This window comes from Schistocerca serialis, chromosome 2 (assembly GCF_023864345.2).
Source record: "Schistocerca serialis cubense isolate TAMUIC-IGC-003099 chromosome 2, iqSchSeri2.2, whole genome shotgun sequence".
Taxonomy (NCBI): domain Eukaryota; kingdom Metazoa; phylum Arthropoda; class Insecta; order Orthoptera; family Acrididae; genus Schistocerca; species Schistocerca serialis.
In genome coordinates this window covers 936061119-936086207 of record NC_064639.1, presented here as the reverse complement: position 1 = coordinate 936086207, position 25089 = coordinate 936061119, and the positions used below count along the sequence as shown (strand labels likewise).

General features: G+C 40.8%; 1 protein-coding gene across 5 annotated transcripts in view; it reads left to right on the top strand.

Annotated features, from left to right (window-relative positions):
• Positions 1 to 929: 929 nt before the first annotated feature.
• The window catches only part of LOC126458311 (hydroxyacylglutathione hydrolase, mitochondrial), a 111333-nt gene continuing 87173 nt past the window's right edge, over positions 930 to 25089 (top strand). For 2 of the 5 annotated variants that reach the window (XM_050095256.1, XM_050095254.1), the window contains exons 1-2: positions 930 to 1352; positions 24548 to 24663. In XM_050095256.1, coding sequence (XP_049951213.1) covers positions 1283 to 1352; positions 24548 to 24663 — 186 coding nt within the window. In that variant the 5' untranslated portion in view covers positions 930 to 1282. Of the gene's footprint in view, positions 1353 to 1388; positions 1646 to 1699; positions 1834 to 24547; positions 24664 to 25089 lie in introns of those variants that run through there. The other 3 variants (XM_050095258.1, XM_050095257.1, XM_050095259.1) reach the window with 3 other exon arrangements.

The following is a 25089-nucleotide window of genomic DNA, read 5'->3' as shown; positions in this document are numbered from 1 at the left end:
ACGGTTTGGTAAATCATCTATGTATACCAAGAACAAGGGCCTAACACGGAAACCTGGGACGCTCCATTAAGTCATGGCTGATTAGATCAAATATTTAATCGAAGAATATCCCACAGCTTGATTCATTCATATACAAGACATTCTGGGCTATTTTCATGAACTGAGACTGCTGTTTCTGTTGGTCTGTTCTTTTCTTAACCCATTTTGAGCATTAGTCAATATTTTATTTTATTCATGAAGTTGTACATTACTCCTCACTTACCTTAGAGAAACCAGTCAATAATGACACTAGTCTGCAATTACTTATTTCAGCTGCACTACCCTTTTTGAAGAATGGCTTTATTATGGATAACTTTAGTTTTGACGGAAACATCCCTGTTCAGAAAGAAATATTAAATAATGTTAGATAGCTCAGTATCTAAACTGGTGGAACTAAGTTTGATCACCGTGCCTGGAATTCTGTCAGTACCACCAGCTGTTTTGTTTTTTAATTTATTAATAATATTTTTCACTTCAGTTTCTGTTCCTGGGTACAGATACAGTGTCTTTTCACTAGTTGACATATTTATTTTTTTAGTGTTTCAGTTGCACACACTTTAAATTAGGATTGTTACTATGACAACATAATATTTATTAAATGTATTGGCAATCTGTTGAGCATCTTCTGTCACTTTACTCTCTCGTCTGAAGTTATGGGTTTTAGTTTTACATTTCCGTATGCTGTTGTTTATTACCTGCCAAATCGATTTTGATGTATTGCTTTCCATGTTGAGACATGAATCATTCACGTTGTATCTTTCTTTTCATCGTGAACCGTTAACTTGCTTTGTCTAACGAATTTATTTCCATTCCTACTACTTCCGATTTTTTTGCCTGTATGAAAGTAGCTTAACGTCAGCTATATCTGCACAATCTGAAGAGTGAAATTCGTTTTCGTTCAACAAACATGTTTTGTTCTAACGACTAAACTGTTCAGATATCGAACAAAATGTTACCGAATGATGTGTGTGCTTTGCGTAGACGAGCGCGAACTTTCATGAGTCAGAATGAAATTTCACATTAGACATTCAAGGTTATGAAAACAGCGAAGAAGAAAGTGACCCCGAAAGCAGTTTAGCGTGCTTGCGTGTTTCGTAGGAGCGTTGTTGCAATCTTGAATGTTTACACCTGTTATCACGGCGGTAATGGTTTATGAAATTTATGTCCTGTGGTCATTTTTCGAATAGTTGTTCGCAGTTCATGTTTGCAAAAGCGTCTCCCACCTTTTTGCGTTCGTGGAGCAATGTTCAATAACATTGTACGGTTCTTGCCAACAGGAGTTGTTACAAATCTTACGGCAGCTTACTTTAAAGGTGAGTCAAATTCCTTAAAGCTAAGGTACCATAGTTGGTACGACTTGGTGCCGACTACTGTCGTACTGACTGGCTTGAGGATACGACGATATTATTGATTGATTGCGACTAGTAGTTATTTGATTGAAGGAGTGCTTTCTGATTACTGATTTTCTGCTATCAAGGATTATCTCGCAACGGATTACTTGTGTAAGCTAGATAATTTTCATTGCTCGCCGGCTTAGTTTCGAAACAGGATATGTTTGCGTTGAAGAACGTTATTAAAATTGGACTACCTGCGTTAGGACTTTCACGTAATGTGCTTTTATATAAATTATAATTTGAATATAATTTCCGTTCCGTGCAGTGGTCTAAGTCTGTTTAGTAGTGACCTTCTTCTGTTATGACAAAAAAATCAGTCTTCGTACAGATCTTTCATGCTCTGTAGTTGGAGATGGTACTAGATATGAAGTGAATTAGAGGCCTACATCGTTCGATCGAGGTGGTAATGTTTAAAGTACACATTCGTAATTCGTACAGTTACTCGCTTTTGAATATTGACTTTCAATGCTAAAATACGTTCAGTTTGCAAGTAGTCATTTCATCAAGAAATGTAAGGGCAAAATTATCTTGGTATGAATTTACATGTCAACAATATTAAATTTATAGACTATGAAATTTTTTTTATGGTCTGTCACAAGCAGATTAATTCAGCTTATTAAATGTGCGCCACAATTAAATGATGAACAACGATTAAATACAAGAATTATTTATAACTGGATGTAAACAGTTTTAATGTATGGAATACAGCTGACAGTAAATAATTTCGTTGAATGAAGTTACACGCTGTGCTGAGATCAATCTCAAGTTGCTTTTGCATCTGGCTCAACAGAAATAGTTGGGTAGACTGTTGATACAAGATTGCCCTACGGAAAACTGTGGGGTATCATTTTCTTGTGTGTGACGGCCAAAACATGTAGACTATTACTTCAGTAGTTGTACTGTCGAGCGAGACTGATGACCCAATGGCTTAGTTCCTTTAAACACATGATCATCATGTATTGGCGAGCAGTGAATTGCTGCATGGGGAGACCAAATTCTCAGAATTGTTTTTACTCATTTTAACAACGTCACAATGGCTGTAATTTGTTTCTATCCATACCAAATATATATCAAAATTGGTTGCCAACATATTGAATATCATATGAGCTGCTTATGATAAATTGGCCAGCTGTTTTCATTCATAATGCATTAACAAAACAAGTTACATGGTTTGTTGGCTGAATTCTTAGTTTAATTAAATCTTATTCTAATATTATTGGTGTGGGATATTTGTAATTACATACATAACAGTAGGTACTGCTGTTCTACACTTGCTTTTGCCTCTGAAAGTCTCACTTTATTATGTCCAATGCTTATGAGTTTTGAATAGTTATTATGTTATAAAAGTGAATAATGTGTTTTCCTGGATTCCAAATAACTGGTGGAAGTGTAATAAGCACATTGTCTTCCTTTATTGATTCCATGTTAGGCTCTTATAGTAATTATTTCTGTAACTCTTTAGTCCCATACTCAGTATTGTGAAACACAAATTGTTGTCAAAGTGCACTAAGCCCAAAAGAACAGTAAGACTCTATGGAACTGAAAAATTGTTTTTGCAGTTGAGGAGTAGTAGCAGTTTTAATACTTAAGAATAATGTAAAAAAATATCTTAGACCCTTCACATTTTCCAATGAGTGTGTCATATCAGGTAGTGTGAATTGTATGTACTTCCAGTATTAAAGATGTTCATATTTTTGCCCAGGAAGATGGAGTGGAAAGAGTAAAAAAAAGGTTTATGAGTAGCTGCTAGAAGTAATAAATTCCCCCCCCCCCTCTCTCTCTCTCTCTCTAGAAAAGTTGTGGGATATTTTTATCACTGCGTAGTAGCCTCTTTCTGTGCAGGACACTGAAGAACTTGGCAGTAGAAGTAATTTTTATTCTTGGGGTTCTGTTTAGGATTGCTGTCATTGTTTTCAGATTCTGAACAGTTGATAATAAGGTTCATGAATGAGTAAATGTGTGGTGGATACCTATAGAGATTTGTCCAGTACTTACTTTCAATGAGTGCAACTCACAGTAGTCTTTCATGAAGCACCTAAAGTATAAATAATTCCCCTAGCTGTAGCAAGCACACATTCCTTCTTCAGGAAGGATATGAGATTGGATTGTCAGAAGTTGGGCTAAAGTTACATATTGAACCTCCCCTCAAATCTTGGTTGTGGTGACAGATTTATCTGTAGTGTAGCCAAAGGTCTAGATTAGGTTGGAAGTTGACAATTTGGTTGTGAGTTGATGAAGCTAACACATGAAAACAGAAAATCGGAGTGTGATAGAAAATTGACCATTAGTGAAGCCTACTGTTTACATGCACGCCATACTGAAAAATGCAAGGGTGCTCCAATACATATTTTTACCAGAAGTTGGGTGGAGGAGAGAGAACTGGTCGCTCAGAGTTGAAGGTAAGAGGAACCCATCATCAGGTGTTCACAAGCTTAAACAGTTGATTACAGGTAACTGAAGGCTGTTCAGTGCATATGTATTCCCAAATGCACATTTTGTGATCAAGAATGCCTAATCTAACCATATTGTGACAACAAAATAACAATGTCACATAATAAAAATTGAGTATACGCAAAGTAAATTAAGTTTATTATTCGTCACAAAACCTGTAGTTGTTTTGATATGAACATGAAACACATAATGTAGTCTGTGGCATATCATTTCCAGTTGAAGATGTTACCAGTAAGCACTCCACGAGCTGTAACATTAGATCTATGTTTTAAATGTTATGTTTTCCTCAAGTTCTGCTTTATTGTCAGACTGGTATCACGCCTGTTACAGGACTACAAAGCGAGGTGATGTTGGACCTACATTCAGGAGCACAGTAGCCTAGTTCAAATCGCCAACAGATGATGTAGATTCCCTCCCTCCCTCCCTCCCTCCCTCCCTCCTTCTTCTTCTAGTCAAGTTGTGCCATAAATTTTTCTCTCTTTGATTCAATAGCTCTTCATTTGGTAATAAGTAGCTCAAAACCAGTAAATTATCAGCTGACACCTGTAACCTTAAATGTTTTATGTTTTAAAATCAGGTTACAATGTTTATGCCTTACTACTATATAGCTGTTGCCTTTTGGTGCCTCCTGATTTCTCTCGCATTTACAACCACCTTCCTAAAGCAAATTTTAGCAATTACTAAATTATGCTCCATGCAAATGTATATTACGTGGTTTCATCTGCCATTCCTTTCCCCCCCTTCATACTCTCCTAATATTCTTCCTTCTCTCCCTTTTTCTACAGTTGAATTCCTGTTCTCCACAACAATTAAATTTCCATCATCTTTTATATCTTCGCATAATTGTTCAAACTTGTCATCTGCAGAGCTAGTTATATAAAATCTGCTGTCACAATCGAGGAAAGCGAAAAGAAAGAATCATAAGTTTCTGAAGTCAGTATCATTATGAACAAGCATCAGTTTTCTAAAAACAAACTTGTGATCATTACAATTTAGTTGAGGTCTGTTTGGATTGCAGAGAACCATTAAATTGTTCCTAATCCTTGATTGTGTTGGAAACTTACGTCACTGGATGTATTCATATCCATTTTCCAATACATTTGGTATTGTAATACTAAAAGAGTAGTCTGTGTCAGTGGCTCTTTTTCTGCAGTCAGTTTGTGACGTTTGCCTGCTTTATTCCTTCGATGAGTCCTCGGTGTCAACGTACTGTATTGATATACTGGCTGAAAAATTGGGGGGGGGGGGTGGAAGTTCAACACTGGCTACAGTAAATGATGTAATCAACAGTTGCACAATGGCATTTCACGGTTCTTTACTTTCACTGTTAACAAACCCCGATATTACACAATTATATGGCCAGCACAATTACCGTCTGAAAATTGGCCATGGGCTGACTGTCTCGGTACCAAAAATCGGTCCTTCGTATACCCTCACTTCAATAGGCACTGAAACTATACATTGTTCGATGTTTAAGTTACAGAAATTACAATTAAAACATAACTCATTCAATTAATTGAATACACCGCAAAAATCCTCCTTTTTAATATTTCCTTCTACCACAAATGTTAGACGGAATTATTTGTTTACATAATGAAATCAACAGATATAGTTATACAAGCAATACTTTTGACAAAACTGGTAATTATTTTAAAATTAAGTAAGGGCTGGCTTTGCTAATATGTTTTTTAATAGAGTCAAATAAATACTTTAAGAATTCTAGTAATTCTTCTTCCAAATGTTTATAATTATTAAAGAATTTATATTTGCTTGTAAGTTGACAATAGAATCTAAGTCTTGAAACAATTACTGATTTCACCCTATAACAAATGTATTAACTAGTGATGGTTGAAATTAATTAGGAAATTAATGACATAGACAAAACTAAGCACAAAATTAGACGTGGTGCTATATTCCTTAAAAAAACTGAGGGCCAAACTCACTTCACTCTTATGGAAATGCAGATTATACTCATGCATGTTAATGGTGATGAGGCAAAAATGAAAATAAAATGAATTTAAGGAGGCGGATGGTAAAACGAAAGGAAGTGAAGAGATCCCAGCTTGCTTCGTCACAAGTTATTAAAAAACATAAAGCTGTCTTCAACCCGGAGTTTGGGTTAACCACCACAGTGCTTCACTAGTCGCGGTTGTTTTAGAGATGGTTTTATCTTGTCGTTCGCAGGCTAGTGAGTGTAAGTTTCTCTGCCAGCTACAGAGGGACCTACAGCTTTAGGTAGACTGTGAACTATGGTGCATCCAGATATTTTTCGCTTACACAACTTATTTCCAAAGGTGAAAGAAGAAACAACAGACAGAAAAAATCATGGGACTGGCAGAGATTGAACTACAGACCTTTGAACCATATTGTGAAATTGAACAGTGTGCCATTACCTAGCAATTAATATTTTCTTTTTGAGAAGTCTTTTGTTAGCTTTTGCCTTCTGGAGTGAAACACTCTGTTTATTTAGTTTCAATTACGGAAGTGTTATTTTAATACAGCTGTTGAGAACTCTGTTCACTGCGTATCTTCAACAGATACTGTACCATCCATGTCACAAACTAGTGTTTGATTCGAGACCATACTTTGACTACTGCTTCTGTTTGTATGTGGTGATGGCTGTATGGCAAAACATGCAATGTAACTAGAATAAAATGAAACCACGGTGGAAATTGGGATAAAATATGTAAACATGATTGCAGACCTATATATGCAATTTATTTTTATCATTGTCTGATAAGATTTACTTCTACAAGGATTAATATGTACAAACAACTCCACAAATACAACTGGTTTTCCATAATGTTGTGGTTCATCTTATCTCAATACTGTTTTCTGTGTCAAGTAAGTGTTTTATAGTGAATTGTGTAATGCCTACCGTAAGAAGATATAATCAAAGGTCCTCGCCAATAAATGTTCCAACTTTTTTATTTTAATTGACCTTCACAGCACAGCTCTCAACCACACCTACATGTCTACAGTATATTACACAACATTTCGTTGGTAGCCGTGATACAGTTTACAAAATTAATGGACTTCAAACTGGTGAAAAGGTAGCACTTCTTCACACCTAAGGTACAAGAGAAAAACATCTATGAAGACACTTCACATCATACAGTTATACTGTGCAGCTTATATAAAATCAAAATTTTCAGCTACTGGTAGGTCGGGTATATATGTGTAAGGAATGGTTTTTTAAACACCTACATTGATAAATCTCTCATGAACTGTGTTCTGTTAGAGAATGAAGGGGTTGGAACAAAGTCCTTACCCAGTCTTTATTCCGAGACCAAGAGCTTCCAGTAACAAGTAAAGCCTAGAGGCAGAATGAGCATTGTTTAAAGTATTTTGGGCAGTTAGCTCCACATCATTAGTGTTTCCCCAGTGGTACAATGATTCTACAGTTATCATCCACGAGCAGCAAAATCATCAAGGATGGATTGAAACTCGAATTTGCTTGTAAGTGTCTTAATTCACAGTAGATTTTCAGGAGCCTAGCAGTTACTCTTCTATATATTAAATTTAAAATCTTTTCAAAAAAATCATCATACATTATTTTGCACTGACAAATAAAAGCAGTGATTGAGCCTCCTCCCTTGTCTCCAGTGATTGAGTTTTTAACAAACTTAAAGTTTTGTAAACAGAGTGGTCTGCAATCGGAAATTGGAATAGCTGGCAGCGAGTAGTTCTGGTCGGAGATTTACACCTGCAACACTATCCAGAGGTCTACAGAGTACATAGATAATTGTCTATATATTCAGAGGCTCAAGGACACATGAGACCTAAACTTTGAATGGCTGTGTCTCAGCCTGTGCTTAACCGCAGGCTGCCATCTTTATTGAGGGTGTTGTCTCAAATTTTTATCTCAATTGCTTCTTTTATTACATCAGCCCAGTAACAGGTGACTCATTGAATGCAATGTGATGCCTGTTTTCTAGAGCATTCCCTGTTACCGCTGATTTCTCAGGGTACCAACAATTAGAGCATTCTAGTGTTCTACACTGTGCTGTTCGATAGTGCACACAGTCTGTTCGACATAAAACTCTCCAGATTTACATGGTATTCTGAGACCTATACCGTCTTCCACAGGTCTCACAGGTAGCCAGATTTTTGCTGGATCCCTAAAAACTGAAATGATTTTATGCTTATTTAGTAACTGGCTAAATTTTCCTGTTACTGAGCCACAAGTTTCTTAGAGTCTTCCTCGGGTCCTTCTGCTTATGTGTTTTCGGAAAGATACCTTGCGAAATTTGGCAGCTGTTGTAGCCATTTTCCTTGAATACTTTCTGTAAATGGCTCAGTTCCTTTGGCAGGTTTCCACCTTCCACTTGTTTCATCAAGGTCCTCAGAACAGAATGTTTGTTGATGTATGGTTATAGCTGTTAACATGCAGATATCAGTCCGTTTGGGTGGGTTCGTGGTGTCACTGTGGCTGAGACATTCATTTTCTTTACGGCTCATGAGGATGTCGAGGTACCATCTGTCTCTATCTCCATTGTGTACTTCATGTTGTCATGGATATTGTTGATGGACAAATTTAAAAGTACAACAGTTCAGCCCATCTGAGTGTGGTCTGAGTGCTCTGCAATGTACTTCCAAATCACTCTGTCATGCAATACTGAGATTTCTCTTTCTGAAGGTAAGTACTGGCCAGCCAATTATGTCTCCTTATAATCTTATAGATTTCCAAAGTCTTCTTTTGATATAGTTAGTTACAGACCTTGATAAAGATAACAGACTTGTGAATCATTATGTTTGGGTAATAGACATAAAGGCAGTAATGAGACTAATAGTAATAATAATGACATGTGGCTCGGTGGCAGGGTGCAAGTCTTTCAATTGGATGCCACCTTGGTGATTGCGTGTCCCTAATCGACTTCATTCATCCAACTGCGGAAAGGATATCTCCCGTTTAACGTGGAATTCAAACCTGGTGACTCCTCACATCATTGGGAGGTAAAGGTTAGATTAAAGGCATACTGAAATTTCTGTTGTCCAGCCAGGATCCAATCCCAGTTTCCATTCAGCTTCCTGTCACCTGCTTTACAGCTAGACCATCAGGACCGTCTACCAGTGGTGTATTTATATAATTAAATTGTCAGCAGGAAAGATAAAACTGTAGGGAGAGAAGATTTCTTGTGGTGAAAAAAGGTCAGTTAATAATATTCAAGTACTGCTGTTTGTGGATTTGAAGTGGGCATGTGACAGTCTCGTCTGCATCAAGACAGCTGTGATGAAAACAGATGGTAACAGATAAATGTTATATGTCAAAGTAAATTCAGATGTTGTGGAAGATTCTGTAATTTAGGTTTACTACATGTCTAAAAGACGAAAATGTGAATATGTTTTTGAAAGATAACCAATTGAAAGAATCTGGATACCAGGAAAATCCAGTCCAGATTATCTTCAAAAATGTTTGCATTACATGATTCAGTCCAAGGTTTTACTATGTCTTTCAACCCATCCCTGTACATCTATATCTTACCGCTGCTTTTATCCCCATCCCCAACAATGCTGCTGCCACCACTACCACTACCACTACCACTACTCCACACCTTCCACTCCCCAAACTCTGTTTCACCTCTCTCTTTGCAGCAAGTACGATACCAGATAACATTTTAATAAATTTTATTTTGTGAGGCAACATATGTTGCAGTTTTTTTTCCCCTTTCCACACAGTGTCAGATAGCCATTGTTTTCATTAGATCATGCAGACTTTTATTCCAAATGAGATCATCTTCCTTTGAAAACGCATTGGTGGGAACAATTAATTTATGATGAGTATGCTTTGGGGGGGAATTAAAGGGAGGACGTTTATTGACTTACTTCTGCATGATCAAAAAGTTACTATTGAGTTTAAGATGGAAGAAGTTTTAAATTGGACACGTGGAAGAGTCTGGACACATTAAGTTTCAAATTGACTTAGTTATCAGATGACTGTTTCATGATGTTGTCAGTTATCTAAACATCAACCCCTTCCCAGTAGCTCACATTTGTTTTGAGAGTACGTGCTTGGCAAGCATACAATTCCCAAGTCATTGTAGTTCTCTTTTGTTTCCTGTGTTGCCGTCCTACTTTCTGACTACCTTTTTATTCTGACTTCCATCTGTTTTGCCAGACTTACTTCCCTCACTCATGTTTGGTCCTCGTTTCCAGGTTTGACCTCCACTCTTTCAAACTTTGAGTAGTGCATGGAAGGTCACCTAACAAGACACATGTTCCATGTGCTGTGCAATCCTGTCCTAAGCACTTTTTACGTTATTGGATTGAATTAGGTGCCCAAAACCTAATGTAGTGGCCAGTCCACAGGGAGGGAGAGGGGATATTATGTTTCCTTACCCAGTCATAGCCCCCCTTACAATGCAGGGAATGCATTATTGGCACCAGAGCTGAAAACATTGCAAGCATGCATGCCAAGGAGTATGTTCCTTTTAACTATGGGGCATGGGGACTGTGTGCAATGGTTAACACATAAAGCACCCATTGCACTATAGGGTGAGAAATGCCCTCAATACTTGATTTGTACCCGAGTTGATGTTGAGCCCTTTTTTACCAGAAAACTGAGCAAAAATTCAGGGAATTAATATCAGTAAGCAAATTGCGTAGTGCCCTGGTCCTGACTAAATTGGTGACTTCTACTCAGTCATCGGCACTGTTTGTCTTTCAGAAGCTCAATAATATTCCTAGCACTTTTTATTTTGACTTTCAAAGGCAGTGTATTGCCTGAAAAGATCAAAGTAAAGGTTTAAATATTTGTGTGTTGTTTTTATGGCTTCTGTGAAGACTGTGAACAGCTGCTGCATGAGAGCATTCCGTACAACCCACTGCCAATATGTATCAACTGCGGAGAGCAACATTCCTGTTGGTATTAGAACAGTCTCATTTTAAAGGAGGACAGAAGGAAAGATATAGGAGTACAAAACCCTTGACTGTTGTTCATGTTTGTAGCAGGGAAAAACTGAAGAAAAAAAAAATGAATGCCTAGATAAAGTTTGAATGACAGCAAACTTTGCAAGCATGATGAATTGGCCCTCATCTATAGAAAGGATTAACATACCCACATCTCTGCCAATGTTACACACTGGTGGCCATCTGAATAATTTGGTTTATTATGAGACAAGATCTCCTTCATTCTTGGGTAGAGCCCTGCAGGTAGAGTGGTCTGCATGCAGCTGTGGTGTGCAAGAGAGACAGTGAATAAACTTCCTACAGCTTGGCGGAAGTTGCCAAAGATGATCTCTTATTCCTCTCCTAATGATACAGCTGAATACGGATGTCGTGCGCTCATGTTCACTTGCACGTAGACTGCGAATCTGCAGTATGTGCATGTCTAGTGTGCTACCCTTATCACCACTCTTTGTGCTTCCTTCTTCTTTCTGGTCAGTGCAGTTCAATTGTCAGCTGTAATGACTCCTGTTGGATAATTTGCTTGAAGTAGTTAAGAGAGCCTACAGTGTAGCTGGACTGAAGTTTATTGTTAATTATAAACTGTGTTGACAGTAGTCAGTTGTCACATTCCTCGTTATAAATCCTTTCATTAGTTCTGTCCAAAGTAAATGTCATGACAATGCAAGCATTATTTCATCAGCTGCCCACAAATTTATAGTTCCATAATGAAATCAATGATCTTCAGTAACATTCCTTATTGAATTATCACTTTCATCTTCTTTATACATAATCATACTCAGTTGCTGTGGTAATTCTAGGTGAATCTCAGGCAAACAGCAACCGAGCGATGTGGTACTATGGTTGGCACACCAGACTTGCATTTGAGAGGACTATGGTTCAAGCCCACATCTGGCCATCCAGACTTAAGTTTTCTGTGTTTTCCATAAATCGCTTCAGTTAAATGCCTGGATGGTTCCTTTGAAAGGAATCTCCAATGATTTCAGTGTCGAATGTACATTAAACCCTGTCTTCCTTTCTTCCTTAACTGCATGACATGGCCACTTTCCTGTTGACTACACTCAGCAAGATTTTGTCCATGTTATGGTGAGTTAGACAGTTGTCAATCATGTGCTTCCATGTCATGTGCAAAGTGAGTGATGGGGAATGAGAACTGCTCACACCGGTTCACAATGCAGATGCAGTTTTTGCTGGACCTGCATCCGGCACCTCAGTTCCTCTCCTCCAGCCAGGAAAGAATACCTCCTTCTTTGATGATTCCTTTGATTGTCAGTATGGGGCTCGTCCCTCTTCTCTGTTACGTCCTGGAATCTGCTTTCGCCACTTGCTACGGCGGCTTTACTTCACACTACCTGCACCTTTCCCGGTGGCTGTGAACCTTCACAACCTTGGCTTCGTGAAGAGGCCTCAGTCTATCGCCTTCAGTTTCATGACCTTCGCATGGAACATCGCGATATTACCTTTGTATTCACTGATGGCTCTCAGACTGACCATGGGGTCGGGTGTGCCTTCGTCATTGGCACCTGTGTCTTTTGATATCGGCTTACGGCTCTCCAGTATTTACAGCCGAGCTCTTCGCCTTGTATCAGGCAACAGTGTACATCCGGCGACACGGCCTTCCAATTGTGTCCTCTGCTCAGACTCACTTAGTGCCCTTCAAAGCCTATGTGCACTGTACACTGCCCATCCCTTAGTGCAGCAGGTCCAGGAAATCTGTCACTTGCTCACTCTTCGTGGAGAAAGTGTCATGTTTCTGTGGGTTCCTGGTCATGTCAGTGTGCCAGGAAACGAGGATGCTGATGCTGCTGCCAAGGCTGCAGTCCTTTTACCTCAGCCCGCGAGTATCTATATTCCCTCTGATGATCTATGCGTTGCCCTCTGTCAGGAGGTGGTGTCCCTTTAGCATCACCAATGGTCCTCCCTTTACGGGAATAAGCTTTGGCTTATTAAGCCTCTCCTAGCACCTTGGATGACCTCCTCTCGGCCCTCCCGCTGCGAGGAGATTATTTTAGCTCAGCTGCGTATTGGGCACTGCCTTTTTAGCCATTGTCATTTGCTAAGTGGTGTCACCCCACCACTTTGTATACATTGCGCCCGAATTTTAACTGTCCCCCACTTCCTCATGGAATGCCCTTTTTTAAACCATGTACGTTTCAGTATGGGTTTGCCACCTGATTTATCAGCTGTTTTAGCAAATGATGCGCGAGCTGTTGACCGCATTTTACTTTTTATCTACTGAAGCAATATGGTGGAGGCCATTTCATTTTTAGTTTTGGACCGCCATTTCTGTATGGTGTTTCTTTTAGCCCTTTTTCCACTTGTCTGTTTTTAGCTGTCTCCTATTCTGTCTATTGGGACAGGCATATAGTCATTTAACTCCTCCCTGTGTTCATGTTCTATAGTTTTGACATGGACACGTATGACTTCAGTTGGTGTTTTGCGCTCTAAAGCAAAACAATTCATGTCAGTGTAGTTCCCACTCAACAGGTGGTACATGCAGAAGCTGAAAGGTGAGCGATCTTCTCACCTCTTTCCCACCACTCCTGGATACATCTGCAGCCGTCACTGACTGCAATGGTTATTTTCACCACCTATCAGAACTCCGACAGATGCTGTCATTTTACCCAGCAGTATATGTTGCCCTTCAGGAAACTTGGTTCTCAGAAACATATGCATTTGTTCTACATAATCTCTGTAACTATATCAAAAATAAGAGTTGACCCTAATATACATCAGCTGTGTCACATTGGTACTTGTGGACCTGTACCTGACTGAGCATGCACAGTGATGGGCCCATAAGAAAGCTGATTGGCATGTGTTCAGTGCTGCCCTATCATCTGATGCTACTCCACAAGGAAATATTGACGTACTACAGGATATAACTACCAGAATATTAACAACAGCAAAATTAATAACCTCCCCTTTTCTTGGGAGCTACTCCTTGGGAACAAGTCTCATAGTGGACACTGGAAATTGCAAAGGCAAACGATGGATGAGGTGCTTAAACAACATGAATATCACCCTTAAGTGAAAAACCTTACTACCTTTCAAAGGCTCTCTTGTTACGACACACCATCGTGTAAACACCAGAAGGAATTTGGGGGAGACAAGTCACTACATGGGGAACCTTATCTCTTTGTAACGTGTGATGGCTAAGGTGTGTTGTATCTACAGCCATCTAACAAGTATTCTTGGTATCTTTTCAGATGGTACTTTTAATGCCAACACTACAGTTATTGCAGAACTCTTTGTAGCAAATTCTGTTCGAGCATCTGCATCCAGAAATCATCCCTGCACATTCTGTCTGTACAAAATAAGGGTTGTGGATAAGATCCAGTAATTTACTACGTGGTTGCTGGGACTACATAAAGCTTCTTACAGTGGATGGGAACTCCTCAGCACTCTGACTCCTGGCCATAAAACAACAATGGGACCTGTTAGAAGTCACAGTCAAATAGTACACCACCTATCTGTGACTTACTGATACGATGTTTCTGCAACCTTTAACCGTATCTGGTGTCAGCATGAGTTCCAAACCAAGTGGAGGAAAAGCACAAATGTCTATCCTGAACAACACAGGTAAAAACTGGTATGAGATGAATGGCTTTAGACTTACCGGACTCAAGATTGTTCTATGTAAGTTGATCAAATGAATGGCGAACCAGTAACTACACTAATTAATCTCTTGAGATGAGGCATACACTATGTGATGAAAAGTGTATTGACACCTGGCTGAAAATGACTTAAAAGTTCGTGGCGCCCTCCATTTGGTAATGCTGGAACTCAATATGGCGTTGGCCCACCCTTAGCCTTGATGACATTTTGCATTGTCGCAGGCATACGTTCACTCAGTTGCTGGAAGATTTCTTGGGGAATGGTATCCCATTCTTCATGGAGTGCTGCACTGAGGCAGGTATCGATGTTGGTCGGTGAGGCCTGGCACGAAGCCGGCGTTCCAAAACAGCCCAAAGGTGTTACATAAGATTCAGGTCAGGACTCTATGCTGGCCAGTCCATTACAGGGATATTATTATCGTGTAACCACTGCGCCACAGGCCGCGCATTTTGTAAAGGTGCTAGATCATGTTGAAAGATGCAGTCGCCATCCCCGAATTGCTCTTCAACAGTGAGAAGCAGAAGGTGCTAAAACATCAATGTAGGCCTGTGCTGTGACAGTGCCACGCAAAACAACAAGAGGTGCAAGCCCCCTCCATGAAAAACATGACCACACCATAACACCACTGCCTCCAAATTTTACTATTGGCACTGCACATACTGTTGGCACTACACACACTGGCAGATGACATTCACTGGGCATTCACCATACTTGCACCCTGCCATTGGATCACCACATTGTGTACTGTGATTCACTGCTCCACACATTGTTTTTCCACAGTTTAATCGTCCAATGTTTATACTCCTTACACCAAGCAAGGCGTCGTTTAGCATTTACCGGTTTGATGTGTGGCTTGTGAGCAGCCGGTCTCTGTCAGTCAATTGAGGAGATTGGCCAGTACGCTTTTGTGCTGTACATGTCCCTTCATGTTTCCACTTCACTTCCACATCGGAAACAGGGGACTTGAGGATGTTTAGGAGTCTGGAAACCTCGCGTACAGACCTATGACACAAGTGACGCCCAATTACCTGACCATGTTCGAAGTCCGTGAGTTAAACGGAGCCCCCCATTCTTCTTTCTTATGTCTAATCACTACTGTGGTCACTGTTATGAAGTACCTGGCAGTAGGTGGCAGCACAATGCACCAAATATGAAAAACATGTTTTTGGGGGTGTCTGGATGCTTTTGATAACATAGTGTATTTTGTCCAACTCCTTATAAGTGTTTCGTGAGTCTGGTCCACAGCTGACCACTTAATTCATCTGGAGATCACTGTAAGGATGACTTCTGCCACTTTCCAACACCTCATTGCTGTCTTTTTGACTTAGAAAGGTATATGACACCTGATAGCATTGCCACATCCTCACCACCTTGTATGAGAGAGCTTTCAGTTGTCCTTTCCAGTTTTTATCCATGAGTTTCTTTAGCTTCAGTTATTTCATATTTGAGTCAGCCCATCCTACAGTGTGTGGAAAAATGGAATCCTACAGTCATCCATAGTGAGTGTGAACCTTTTTCTCATTGTAATGAACAAACTAGCAGAGGCTGTGGGGCCTACTGTCACCATTCCTATATGCTGACATGTATTTACTACTTTTCTTCAGCCATTAGTGTTGCTGAGTGTCTGCTTTGGGTTGCTGCAAGGAAAACATGGTCCTGGTTCCTCACCTATGGCATCCAGTTTCTGACAGGCAAGACATGCTATGCACATCTGCTGACATAGAACTGTCACATCCTATACTTTCATATGAATGGCTCATACTGAAAGAGACATCTTGCATTTTAGGACCATTATTTGCTACGCTGTTGGCTTGGCTACCACATATTTGCCAGCTTAAAAAGAAGTGCCAGTTGAAACACTATGCACTCCACTGTGTGTCGTATGTCATGGAATGCGAACTGATCCACCCTCTTTTATGTTTACAAAGCCCTCATTCTGTCTTGACTGGATTATGGTAGTCATCTTTATGGATCAGTGGCCAAATTAGCATTACAGCTACTGTACCTAATGCACCATTCTCGGTTCTGAGTTGCAACTATCATCCCTTAAGCTGAGCCTCCTGGCAGATGCTTTGATTCCTCCTCAACTGCTCAGTTGCCACCAATGACTGCTGAACTGTGCAATACACATCCTCAGCTACCCTGAACACTCAACTCACCATATCCTTCACTTGGACAGGCTATTCACCCCATGCAAAGGCATTCAGATATTGTGTCCCAGTAGCAGTTCATTTGGAGTGTAATCACTCTGACCACCACATTCTCTGACATCTACGTAGGTACCCCGCAAGCCACCACATTGTGCGGGGTGGAGGGTACTCTGTACAACTACTTTTTATTTTCTTTCCTGTTCTTCTCACAAACAGAGCAAGGGAAAAAGACTGCAGTATGCCTCTGCATAAGCCCTGATTTCTCGTATCTTATCTTCATGGTCCTTTTGTGCAATGTATGTTGGCAGCAGTAGAATCGTTCTACTGTCAGCTTCATATGCCGGTTCTCTAAATTTTCTCAGGAGTGTTGCTTGGAAAGAATGTTGCCTTCCGTCCAGGGATTCCCATTCGAGTTCCCGAAGCATCTCCGTAACACATGTTGTTCGAACCTACCAGTAACAAATCTAGCATCCCACTTTTGAATTGCTTAGATGTCTTCCTTCAGTCTGACCTGGTACAAATCGCAAACACTCGAGCAGTACTCAATAACAGGTTGCACCAGTGTCCTATATATGGTCTCCTGTACTGGTAAACTACTCTTTCCTAAAATTGTCTCAATAAACTGAAGTCGACTAATCGCCTTCCCTACCACAGTTTTCAAATGCTCTTTCCACCTCATATTGCTTTGCAATGTTATGCCCAGATATTTAAATGACCTGCATGTATCAGACACTAGTAATACTGTTTCTGAACATTACAAGTTTGATATTCCCACTCATCACTCTCTCTAGCTGCCTCCCCCCATGAACCATGTAGCTTGCCGTTGTGGGGAGGCTTGTGTGCCTCAGTGATACAGATAACCGTACCATAGGTGTAACCATGACAGAGGGGTATCTGTTGAGAGGCCAGACAAACGTGTGGTTCCTGGAAAGGGGCAGCAGCCTTTTCAGTAGTTCAGGGGCAACAGTGTGGATGATTGACTGATCTGACCTTGTAACTTTAACCAAAACGGCCTTGCTGTGCTGGTACTGTGAACAGCTGAAAGCAAGTGGAAACTACAGCCTTAATTTTTCCCAAGGACATGTAACTTTACTGTATGGTTGAATGGTGATGGTATCCTCCTGGGTAAAATATCCAGGAGGTAAAATAGTCCCCCATTTGGATTGCTGGGTGGTGACTACTAAGGATCGGAGTGTGGAATGTCAGATCCCGTAATCAGGCAGGTAGGTTAGAAAATTTAAAAAGGGAGATGGATAGGTTAAAGTTAATTATAGTGGAAATTAGTGAAGTTTGGTTGCAGGAGGAACAAGACTTCTGGTCAGGTGAATACATACTTACTTACTGGCCACACAAACCGCAGCTGGTCCTTCGCCACACCCTCTCGAGCCTTCCACACTTTCCTGTCATCTCCATTTTCATCTCCCAGACCCAGTATCTGCATGTCTCCCATGGTATTGTCCTTACATCTCATTCTTGGCCGTCCTAATGGTGTCTTTTCTTCAGCTTCTCCATCCATTACAGCCTTTATTACCCTGTTTTCCCCCTCTCCTCCTCCTTCTCACATGTCCGTACCATCTTAGTCTCTTAATTTTCACACTTGCTACGACGTCAGGTAGTGTGTACAATTGAGTTCTCTGTTTTTCCTTATTCTCCACTGTTAGTTTTCTTTCACTGGTCCATATAATTTTCTCAGTACTTTATTTTCAAAATTGATGAGTTTTTTCTCTGTTTTCTTTGTCACGGTCCATGTCTCATTTGCATAGCACACTATTGGCTTGATGATGGTGTGATATAGTTATATTTTTGCCTTCCTAGATAGTAACTTCGATCTTATGACGTTGTGCATAGCTCATAGACATTTTCCCCCAGCTTGAATTCTTGTTACTATGTCTTGTTCTATAAGGTTTTGTTGGTTGATGTTGACACTGAGGTATGTGAATGTGTCTGTCTTCTTTCTTGTTAGATTTCCAATTTTTAGATGGTTTGGTCCTAAATCAGCTCTTTTTCCTGCTACCATGAACTTTGTTTTACTTTCATTTATACTTAGACCTACTTTCTTAGCTTCTTCCATTAGCACAGTTTGCATTTTCTCCAAGTCTTCTATGTTCTTTCCTGTCAGCACAATATAATCCGCAAAAGCCCGGACATTTATTTTTTTCCTATGGTGACTCCTGCACTTTCACTTGTTACTCTTCTCAGGATGTTGTTGAGAACCAAATTGAACAGGGTTGGTGATATAATATCTCTCTGTCTCTACTCTTTTTACTTAAAGTGCTTCTGAGACATCCCCCCCCCCCCCTCCCCTGCCCCCGTACTTTCATTCTATACTGTGATTCCATCACACATATTTTAGTTAGCTTTATCAGCTTTTCGGGTATCCCATACTCTGCCATTATCCTCCACATTTCCTCTCTTACTATACTTTCATATGCTTTGTTGAAATCTATAAACAGGCAAAAGGTATCCTGATTGTGTTCCCAGTTCTCATCTAATATTTGTCTTAGTGTGTATATTTGGTCAATTGTTGATTTATCTTTTCTGAGCCCTGCTTGTGCTGTGTCTAATATTTCCTCAATGTGAATACAGGGTTATAAATACAAAATCAAATAGGGGTAATGCAGGAGTAGGTTTAATAATAAATAAAACAATGAGAGCGCAGGTAAGCTACTATGAACAGCTTGGTGAACGCGTTATTGTAGCCAAGATAGACATGACGCCCAAGCCTACCCCAGTAGTACAAGTTTATATGCTGACGAACTCCACAGATGACAAAGAGATAGAAGAAATGCAGGAGGAGATAAAAGAAATTATTCAGATAATGAAGGGAGACAAAAATTTAATAGTCATAGGTGACTGGAATTCAATGGTTGGAAAATGAAGAGAAGGAAATGTAGTAGGTGAATATGGAATGGAGGTAAGGGATGAAAGAGAAAGCCGCCTGGGAAAATTTTGCACAGAGCATAACTTAATCACAGTGAACACTTGGTTCAAGAATCATGAAAAAACGTATACGTGAGACAGGCCTGGAGATGCTGGAAGGCTTCAGATATATTATATAATGGTAAGCAAGAGATTTAAGAACCTGGTTTTAAATTGTAAGACATTTCCAGGGTTATATGTGGACTCTGACCATGCTCTATTGGTTACAAACTGTAGATTAAAACTGAAGAAACTGAAAAAAGGTGGGAATTTAAGGAGAAGGGACCTGTATAAACTGAAAGAACCAAAGGTTGTACAGTGTTTCAGGGAGAGCATTAGGGAACGATTGACAAGAACAGGGGAAAGAAATACAGTAAAAGAAGAATTGCTAGCTTTGAGAGATGAAGTATTAAAGGCAGCAGAGGATCAAGTTGGTAAAAAAAATGAGGGCTAGTAGATATCCTTGGGTAACAGAAGAGATATTTAATTCATGAAAGGAGAAAATGTAAAAATGCAGTTAATGAAGCAGGCAAAAAGGGAATACAAACATCTCAAAAATGAGATCAACAGGAAGTGCAAAATGGCTAAGCAGGGATGCTAGAGGAGAAATATAAGGATGTAGAGGCATATATCACTAGGGGTAAGATAGATACTGCCTACAGGAAAATTAAACAGACCTTTGGCGGAAAGAGAACCTCTTGTATTAGTATCAAGAGCTCAGATGGAAAACCACAGTTCTAAGCAAAGAAGGGAAGGCAGAAAGATGGAAGAAGGATAAATAGGGTCTGTACAAGGGCGATGTACTTTAGGGCGATATTATGGAAATGGAAGAGGACATAGATGAAGATGAAATGAGAGATAAGATACTGCGTGAAGAATTTGACAGAGCACTAAAGGACCTAAGTCGAAACAAGGCCCCAGGAGTAGACAACATTCCACTAGAACTACTGATAGCTTTGGGAGAGCCCGCCCTTACAAAACTTTACCATCTGGTGAGCAAGATGTATGAGACAGGCGAAATACCCTCAGACTTCAAGAAGAATATAATAATTCCAATCCCAAGGAAAGGAGGTGTTGATAGGTGTGGGAATTACCGAACTATTAGTTTAATAAGTCACGGCTGCAAAATACAAACATGAATTCCTTACAGACGAATGGAAAAACTGGTAGAAGCTGACCTCAGAGAAGATCAGTTTGGATTCCGTAGAAATGTTGGAACACATGAGGCAATACTAACCCTACGATTTATCTTAGAGGATAGATTAAGGAAAGGGAAATCAACATTCATAACATCTGTAGACTTAGAGAAATGTTTTGACAATATTGACTGGAAGATTCTCTTTCAAATTCTGAAGGTGACAGTGGTCAAATACAGGGACGGAAAGGATATTTACAATTTGTACAGAAACCAGACGGTGGAGTTGAGGGGCATGAGAGGGATGCAGTGGTTGGTGAGTGAGACAGGGGTGTAGCCTATCCCCAATGTTATACAATCTGTATATTGAACGAGCAATAAAAGAAAAATTTGGAGTAGGAATTAAAATGCGTGGTGAAGAAATTAAAACTTTGAGGTTTGCCAAAGACATTGTAATTCTGTCAGAGACAGCAATGGACCTGGGAGAGCAGTTGAACGGAATGGACAGTGTCTTGAAAGGAGGATACAAGATGGACATCAATGAAAGCAAAACGAAAATAATGGAATGTAATTGAATTAAATCAGTTGATGCAGAGGGAATTAGATTAGAAAATGAGACACTTAAAGTAGTAGATGAGGTTTGCTATTTGGGGAACAAAATAACTGATGATGATCGTCGAACCAGAGAGGATATAAAATGTAGACGGTAATGGCAAGGAAAGTGTTTCTGAAGAATAGAAATATATTGACATTGACTATAGACTGAAGTGTCAGGAAGTCTTTTTCTGAAAGTATTTGTATGGAGTGTAGCCATGTATGGACGATAAATAGTTTAGACAAGAAGAGAATAGAAGCTTTTAAAATGTGATGCTACAGAAGAGTGCCGAAGATTAGATGGGTAGATCATGTAACTAATGAGGATATGCTGAATAGAATTGGAGAGAAGAGGAATTTGTGGCACAACTAGACTAGAAGGGATCGGATGGTAGGACACATTCTGTGGCATCAAGGGATCACCAATTTAGTATTGGAGGGAAGTGTGGAAGTTAAAAATAATAGAGCAAGACCAAGAGATGAATACACTAAGCAGATTCAGATAGATGTAGGTTGCAGTAGGTACCGGGAGATGAAGAAGATGCACAGGATAGAGTAGCATGGAGAGCTGCATCAAACCAGTCTCTGGACTGCACACCAACAACAGGGCTAGCTGCCATTCATCACACCAACTTAAGTCGTGATGTATCTTCCTGCAATCACTAAACTTCAACACCTTACTTTACACTACAGCATCAGCAGCAAACAACTGCAGATTGCTGCCCACCCTGCCAAATCATTTCTGCATATCGATCGGATTATTTTCTAAGTTGGACCATCTTGTCAGAACACCTTCACAAAGCCTACCTTGCCCCCTCCCTCCCCCAGTCTCTCTCCCTCCCTCCCCCAGTTTCTCTCCCTCCCTCCCCCAGTCTCTCCCCCTTCCCTCCATCCCCCACTCACTCTCCCCCCCTTCCCTCCATCCCCCACTCACTCTCTCCCCCCTCCCTCCATCCCCCACTCACTCTCTCTCTCTCTCTCTCTCTCTCTCTCTCTCTCTCTCTCTCTCTCTCTCTCCCTCCTTCCTCCATCCCCCACTCACTCTCTCTCTCCCCTCCCTCCATCCCCCACTCACTCTCTCTCTCCCCTCCCTCCATCCCCCACTCACTCTCTCTCCCCCCTCCCTCCATCCCCCCCTCACTCTCTCTCTCTCTCTCTCTCTCTCTCTCTCTCTCTCTCTCTCTCTCTCTCTCTCTCTCCCCTCCCTCCATCCCCCACTCACTCACTCTCCCCTCCCTCCATCCCCCACTCACTCACTCTCCCCTCCCTCCATCCCCCACTCACTCTCTCTCTCTCCCCTCCCTCCATCCCCCACTCACTCTCTCTCTCCCCTCCCTCCATCCCCCACTCATTCACTCTCTCCCCTCCCTCCATCCCCCACTCACTCACTCTCTCCCCTCCCTCCATCCCCCACTCACTCACTCTCTCCCCTCCCTCCATCCCCCACTCACTCACTCTCTCCCCTCCCTCCATCCCCCACTCACTCACTCTCTCCCCTCCCTCCATCCCCCACTCACTCACTCTCTCTCTCTCCCTCCCCCACTCACAATCTCTCTCCCTCCCTCCCCTACTCCATCACCCCCTCTCACATACTCCTCTCACCTATCCCTCCCTCTCTCTCCCCTGCCCCCTCCTCTCACTCCCCCACCCCTCCCCCTACACCCCCACCCCTCGCCCTCTCCCCCCAAAGCCATTCCCCGCCTATGCCACTCGCCGCCTCTCCCCAAACCCCTCACCCTCTCCCCCCACCACCACTCACCCCTCCCCCACCTCACCCCTCCCCCACCTCACCCCTCCCCCACCTCACCCCTCCCCCACCTCACCCCTCCCCCCCACCTCTCCCCCACCTCTCACCCCTCCCCATACAGCCCAGCCCCCTCCCCCACCCCCACATTGCCACTGGATGCTCAAAGCAAGGAAAAATTCTTCCGAACTGATGAATTTCAGCACAGTTCTATATATTCCTTGGCAGAGTACAAATAATTCAGAAACAACAAGATGAGGCAGTCTTCTTGTGAGCAGGGCCCTTCTCAAGTGGGTGATTGTCTCGGGTGGGGATGGGGTGGGAGAATGTTGAGATGTGATGAAATGAGATCCATGAAAGTCTGTCATTGTCGCTCGCCATGAAATTATACGGAATCTACTACTCGGTCTGTGCATCTGTTTATTTGTTTACAGTACCCTCAAGGTGGGGGCCGTGTCTTCAGCAAGACACCACGTACTCCATTACCCCCAAATTGTGTCAGTATAAAGGTGCTTCTGTAGTCTCAACAGCTTATGTGATCACAATCCCAAATCTGTGATGTGATAGTGCGAGATGTGTTTGCCTTGAACACAACCACAACCAGTACTTGTTAACTGTGGGTGGAGGCTGAATGGCCATGGCTCTGAACGATTTCAATTTTTTGCTTTCATCACCAGATAGGAAGGTGTCCTACATGATAATAGGTGTATGGCTAAATTCAATTGCTAATGTGTGTATAAGGATGACAGAACTTCCATATCATCATCATGGTAACTTGTGCACTAGAAAATGTTGGTTGTTTCAAATATTTAAGGACTCAGATTATCATAATATGCTCGTAGTATCAAATATATTGGACAAGGATTGCCATTCCAAAAGCTGAAAGGCAGAAGAGAATTAGTGCCTAGACACCAAGTTTGAAGAACTGCTCTTTGTGGTTCTGAAATTGGGGCAGAGGGGGAGAGAGTGGGGGAGGGAGATGGAGAGGAGGGAGGGAGGAGGGTGGAGGAGGTAGAGAGTGGGGGAGGAAGGGGGTTCTGATGACCAGCGAAAATGTAGACTAAACATCCAGGAAGTGGGTGATGTGATGCCAGAGAATAATGGAAAAAAGTAAAGTGATCAGAAAAGATTTCAAATAATACTGAAATTGAATTGAATTGAATTGAATACTACCTGGGGTTTATAAGACGAAAGCTAACTGGGTAACGCACATCTTCAGCATGAAATGTCAGCTGCATGACGTAAGTGAATGGGAAGTGAATGGGAAGTGGAGGTGAATCCAGTCTGTTGATGTAGTAATATTCATTTAGTTACCAGATGATTTAAGTGATAGAAAACAGTATAGTGTACTGAAGCTAGTGAAATGTAGGGAGGAGTCAGTGATGATACCACTGACTCGACAAATAAATAGGCACTAGTTGATACTGAATAATAAACCATTACAAAAGGGGTAGGGAAAAAGACTCTTCTTAATGTATGTTTGTGAAATTGAAGTTATTGTTAGAAAACCTGTTGACAAGTTATAAAACAAGTTTTCTTTTGTTTATATTATAGTTTTACGAAAAGTGAATTTCTTGTCTATAAAAAATTATGTGAACAGTTTCAGCTTGGAAATCTGTAGGCTTCCGAGGCACTCATAGTATAACTCAATCAGAACTACTCCCAAACATGAAGGTCCAGGTTCTGTCTGCACTGCAGGACAATTACATGTACTTGGTAAGTCAAACAAGCTATATATTTGAAAATATTTCATTGTGAAAATCTCCTTGTTTATGTTAGAGAAAACTACTCCCAGTAGAAACACACAAGATGGAATTTAATTAACAGAAAGAGAATACAAAAAATAGCAGCAAATGATGCAGCCAAAAGGAATACATTTTTTTAAAATATGGGAGTGACAGGAATTTATAATCTTCGTGCCTTTTTAATTATCACATTGCATTTCTTCTTAATACCAAAAATACTTTTTATCTCCTGACTTACAGTAGCTTCATTTTCTAAAGGTAGCCATAGTAAACCTTTGTAATTACTAAAAATCTGGATCTAGTAAACCATTTTATTTGCATTATTGCAATTCTCTCATAAATTACACTGCTCACCATGGAGTAGGGCTTCTTGCCAATATGAAAACGAACCTGACTG